Here is a 4805-nt window from a genome sequence, read left to right on the forward strand (position 1 = left end):
TAGGTAGGTAGGTAGGTAGGTAGGTAGGTAGGTAGATAGGTAGAGCCGGCGGTCGTGTATCGGGCAGGTTCTTGGAGTCGCGTCGCAATCAATACCTCTGGTTTCTCTCTCCGCCGCGCTGTTCCCATCCGCGCCTTCTTCCAGCGTCACTCACCCGAGAATATTTCTCTCCGCTCGCCACCCTCGAGTTCGACCCGCAAAACTCGCATCCTCCCGCGTCCACCCTTTGCCGCCCCCACGACGATCGTTCACGCTTGTCGTCACCACCGCCACTGTTGCCATCGCCGTCGAATCGTCATCGTCGTCGACATCGACGTTGTCGTCATCGTCATTTGCGACCTACAAATCGCACGGATCCGCGACACCGATTTCTTGCGCCCTCAATTAACATCAACTTTATTAAAAGTCCGACATTTCAGTCATGTATAACAAGCCAAAAAGATAATCGAAGATTACTTTGCGTTATAATACTATTAATCAATGGCGTTGTGAATCGTAATACGTAAGCAATGTACCCCTTTCTGATAGGGATGTCACGTTGCAAGTGATATTGATGAGACCAAGCGATATGTGCACCTGGATGCAGGACAATCATTGCAGGTGTCAGGGGTGAGACGTTAGCGCTTATTCACGGTATGACTTCTCGCTTTTCGTCGGCTGATAACGCGGATAGACTTATCGCCGGCGATCGATATCTAATCCCACCTGGCTATTTATAAACGGTGGCCCTACACTTTGGGATATTGTGCACGCGGTGGAAGTAACAAGACTTTCTAATTTTAGAAACCTGCCGCTTCTCGATAGTCCATACGACACATTCCAGGCATTTTTATCGGTGTTTTCCCTTCCCGTTACCTTATTCCCTTTCATCATTCGTTATTCTTTGTACTGTAAGGATACGATATCTCATCGTGTAGCTACACAGCGCACTCCCCATGAGCGTTCGGATAAATCAGGAAATGATGTCCAATCCAGATGCGTGTATAAATAAAGCCACATTAAAAAGAACTATATAGGTTGCAATACATACCAGGATACTTTCTCTTATGCTCCTTGTCCACTTCACGTGCCAATGCAAAATATTTTTCCTTTATATCCTTTGACATGTTTTTCCAGAAAACGCCTAGTCTAAAAAATATAGAACAAAATAAAATCATTTTATTTTTAAATTATTATTTTATATACAAGCTTTATTTCTTAAAAGATAAACGTAAATTGAAAGATTTTCAAGGTTGAAAAAAAATCTTTAAAAATTACATATTTATGCGACAGAAACAAATGTATCTTTTAAAAGAGAGACTAGCCTAACACTGATATCTTTATTGGATTCCCGAGGATTCTCCGCAGCTAGTTTCCTCCGCCATTCATTGGCGAACAGCATAAAAGCGTTTGCCGGTCTCGGGATCTTGCGTTTAACTCCTGCAGTCGCTGTTGCATCCACAAGTTTGGTGTTATCAATGCATAACAACGTCGGAATACTAGTATTTTTACGTCTTGGCGATCGATTTCCCTGTGTACAATGCTGTTGCTGAGGAAAAATCTTGTCTACCTCACAACTGCCACACGATTGCTTCGACTCACTGGAAATGCGCTTTATGTTCACATTCTCCTTATTGTCGTCGTCGTCGTCGTCGTCGTCGTCGTCGTCGTCGTCGTCGTCGTCGTCGTCATCGTCGTTATCGAAATTCTTCTCCTCGAGAGAATGCATAGGAGAGATAATGTCTAGGAAGTTCATGTTGTTATTGATCTTATTCTTCAAATGTTCACTGGAAGACGGTTTTGTCTCTGTCGGTGATACCTCGACGATGACCTTTCCATGATCAATGCTGTCGCAAATGTATTCTTTTTCTTCACAAATTTCAATCGGTTTATCTAAAATACAAATTATTATTATACAAAACATTATTTCAAATCATTCTTCTTGAAGGATGTAATAGTCCATCAAGCCTTAATAGTGTTCATAAACATACTATGATACTATGATAGTATAATACTATCATACTGATTATAATCAGTATGATAGTATTATAATAGTATTATAATCAAATCATTATTATCCCATGTTGTTAATAGTCATTTGATTATTAAAAACTACATAACTAAACTACATAATCTAGATAAGATATGTTCGATTTTTAAATATAAAATTGTACAGCATTTCTATATATGTATATAGAATGTATATCTTAAATTGTTTTAGGATATTTTATACGATAGTTTACGCTTTGCATTATTCAATATGCGTTTAGCCGTTCGCTCCGAGCAATTGTCGCGTCATGAAATGTTTAGGAACCTAACACGATTTTATACGCTTACCTTTTACGGCGAAATTCGAGACACGTTCACGAGACTCCATAGCGATAAAATTTGTCGATTAGACTCGCCGTCGAGAAACCAACCGTTGCGTCAATTTTGTATTGTTATCCGCGTCTAAGAATGTACTTGAACCTTTTGATAATGGTGAAACGTCGACACGCAAACACAGACTATCGTTGTCGTCGGTTATTGAAAACACAAAACGATGCTCCGATCGTCTTATTGCCGATCTCTCTGTCGCGATCAACGATGCTGAAGAAAATAAAAGACATTCGCTCTAACTAAGCGTCATTTTAAAAAAAAATGGATATAAGTTCTTCTCACAATTATTTTTCGGCATGGTTTCTCAAACTTCGAAGAGTGATTTGAATATAAATGCGTCACGCGATAAATGTATGTGCACCCAACGTGGCATAAACTATTACAAAGTTTTATCGTTAGGATGGAATTGTGACAATACGGAAATCAGGGAAGCGTAAGCTGCATAATCTTTTTTTTTATAGGAAGACGTAAAAGTAGGGTTCTTATTAATTCTTAATAATCTATTATCACTTTTTCTTTGTCTCTCCCCCCCCCTCTCTCTCTTTCTCTCTCTTTCTCCCCTTTTTCTCTCTTTCTTCCATCCCCCTCTCTCTCATCTCATTTTTATCAATAATATTAAAAATATTTTTACAAAACATGACACAAAATATTTTTTCTTTGTAATATCAAAATGATATTTTGTGAAAAATTCTTCAAGTATTATATTAGTCTTTATTGTATTACAGTAGTATTATATTATGTATAGCTTTTACAATATTATATTAATTGTATGGTTTATATAAAAAACGGGGATAAAAAGAGAACGAAACATATTGCACCAACGAAATAGTGTAGTGTTATTTCTTTCAGATACGGACGATGTGCTATACGATACAATCCCGCACGGCAAAAGAACGAAGGTGCTGAGGCGATTTTCGTCTTAGCAGCTGAAGCGTACGACGTGCTCTCGGATCCACTTAGAAGGGCCGTGTATGATCAATACGGCGAAGAGAGTCTTAAAAATGGTGTGCCGAGACTAGAAAAATTCGTGAAACCTTACGTTTATCACGGCGAGCCGATGCGAACCTTTAGGTAGAACTATTCAGCTCTCAATTTATGTATTCTGGAGTTTAATAATGGCATCACACACACACACACACACACACACACACACACACACACACACACACACACACACACACACACACACACACGCACGCACGCACGCACGCACGCACAATGAGACATATGTATATATTTATAGCTTACTTTTTCTCAGAGAGGAATAGATATTTATTTTCCAAAATAAATATTTATTGTAAATATTCGATAAATTTTACACCTAAAAGCTTTCAGTATTCTAAAAGTTTTAATGTTCTCATCGCGAGTTTTATCATTAGAGAATTCTTTGCGACTGAAAATCCATACGACGATCTTCTAAATATTCTAACAGAACCTCAACCTCTACTTGAATTTCCCGAGGGTCAGGGTATAAAACAGAAGGAGGAACCCTTGATTAAAACCTTATTTCTAACTCTCTCGGAAGTAAGAACTGATCTATGTTTATAAATTTTTTTTGCTCCGGCTTTTAATTCTATTTATTATATTATGTCAATATAAATACATAGTATATAGATATTTTTCTATTTTTTTATGTATTTCTTTAACACAAAATTATTAAAAAATTGCAAATTATATTTGTAGAGACTGTTTTTTTTCTCTTTGTATGATTTTATTAAAAACATCAAATCTCGATCATTTGATTGAAATTTCGATTTCAAGTTTTTGTATATAAAATGATAAAAATCAAATTAAACATAAATTATATTCTTTTCGTATGGTTTAACGTATAAAAACCTTGTAAGAAACGAAAGATAAAATAATTAGCGTGTAATCGGGTAGTTGGAAACGTTTCGTCGTAGATATTTTTCGGCGGAATAAAGAAAATGAAGATCCAAAAGTTGGTTTTACTTGATGACGATAAGTCGATGACGTCGTCGATGGAGAAGATCTTGATGATACCCATTAAGCCAGGAATTCCAGCAGGTACTGAAATAGTATTTCCAGAAGAGGGCGATCAAAGTCCTACGAAGATACCTGGTAAGTATAAGTTTTTCCATTGCCTTCTTGATCTTTTTTGAACTTAGCTTACGCTTATAACCACGCTAAAGTATTACGATGTGTGTGATTGCGATAATAAAACAGATAATAAAACATTTTCTTTGTAGCTGTCTCTCTCATAGTTTAACGTTTTTTTTATCATATTTTATTTTTATATTAATCGTAAAAGCAAACGGTTTCCTATATTTAAAAAAGTTATCATATTCTTCAGAGTTTAAGGGGATGCTGGAGTGTCCTGTTTTACCATCAATTTTTAAAGACTCTTTTCTCTTAATTGTGTTTATGAATTGAAAAGTCCTTCTCCACAATCAAAGTATCGACAACAACACAGGCTGCCAGCTACAATG

General features: G+C 36.8%; 1 protein-coding gene across 1 annotated transcript in view; it reads left to right on the forward strand.

Annotated features, from left to right (window-relative positions):
• The first annotated feature begins 2589 nt into the window (after positions 1-2589).
• The window catches only part of LOC108761610 (dnaJ homolog subfamily B member 13), a 4376-nt gene continuing 2160 nt past the window's right edge, over positions 2590-4805 (forward strand). The window contains exons 1-4 of the mRNA XM_018508220.1: positions 2590-2791; positions 3208-3429; positions 3738-3882; positions 4260-4437. Of these exons, the coding sequence (XP_018363722.1) occupies positions 2655-2791; positions 3208-3429; positions 3738-3882; positions 4260-4437 (682 nt within the window). The 5' untranslated portion in view covers positions 2590-2654. The remainder of the gene's footprint in view (positions 2792-3207; positions 3430-3737; positions 3883-4259; positions 4438-4805) is intronic.

The sequence above is a fragment of the Trachymyrmex cornetzi genome, unplaced genomic scaffold (assembly GCF_001594075.2).
Source record: "Trachymyrmex cornetzi isolate Tcor2-1 unplaced genomic scaffold, Tcor1.1 scaffold257, whole genome shotgun sequence".
Classification (NCBI taxonomy): domain Eukaryota; kingdom Metazoa; phylum Arthropoda; class Insecta; order Hymenoptera; family Formicidae; genus Trachymyrmex; species Trachymyrmex cornetzi.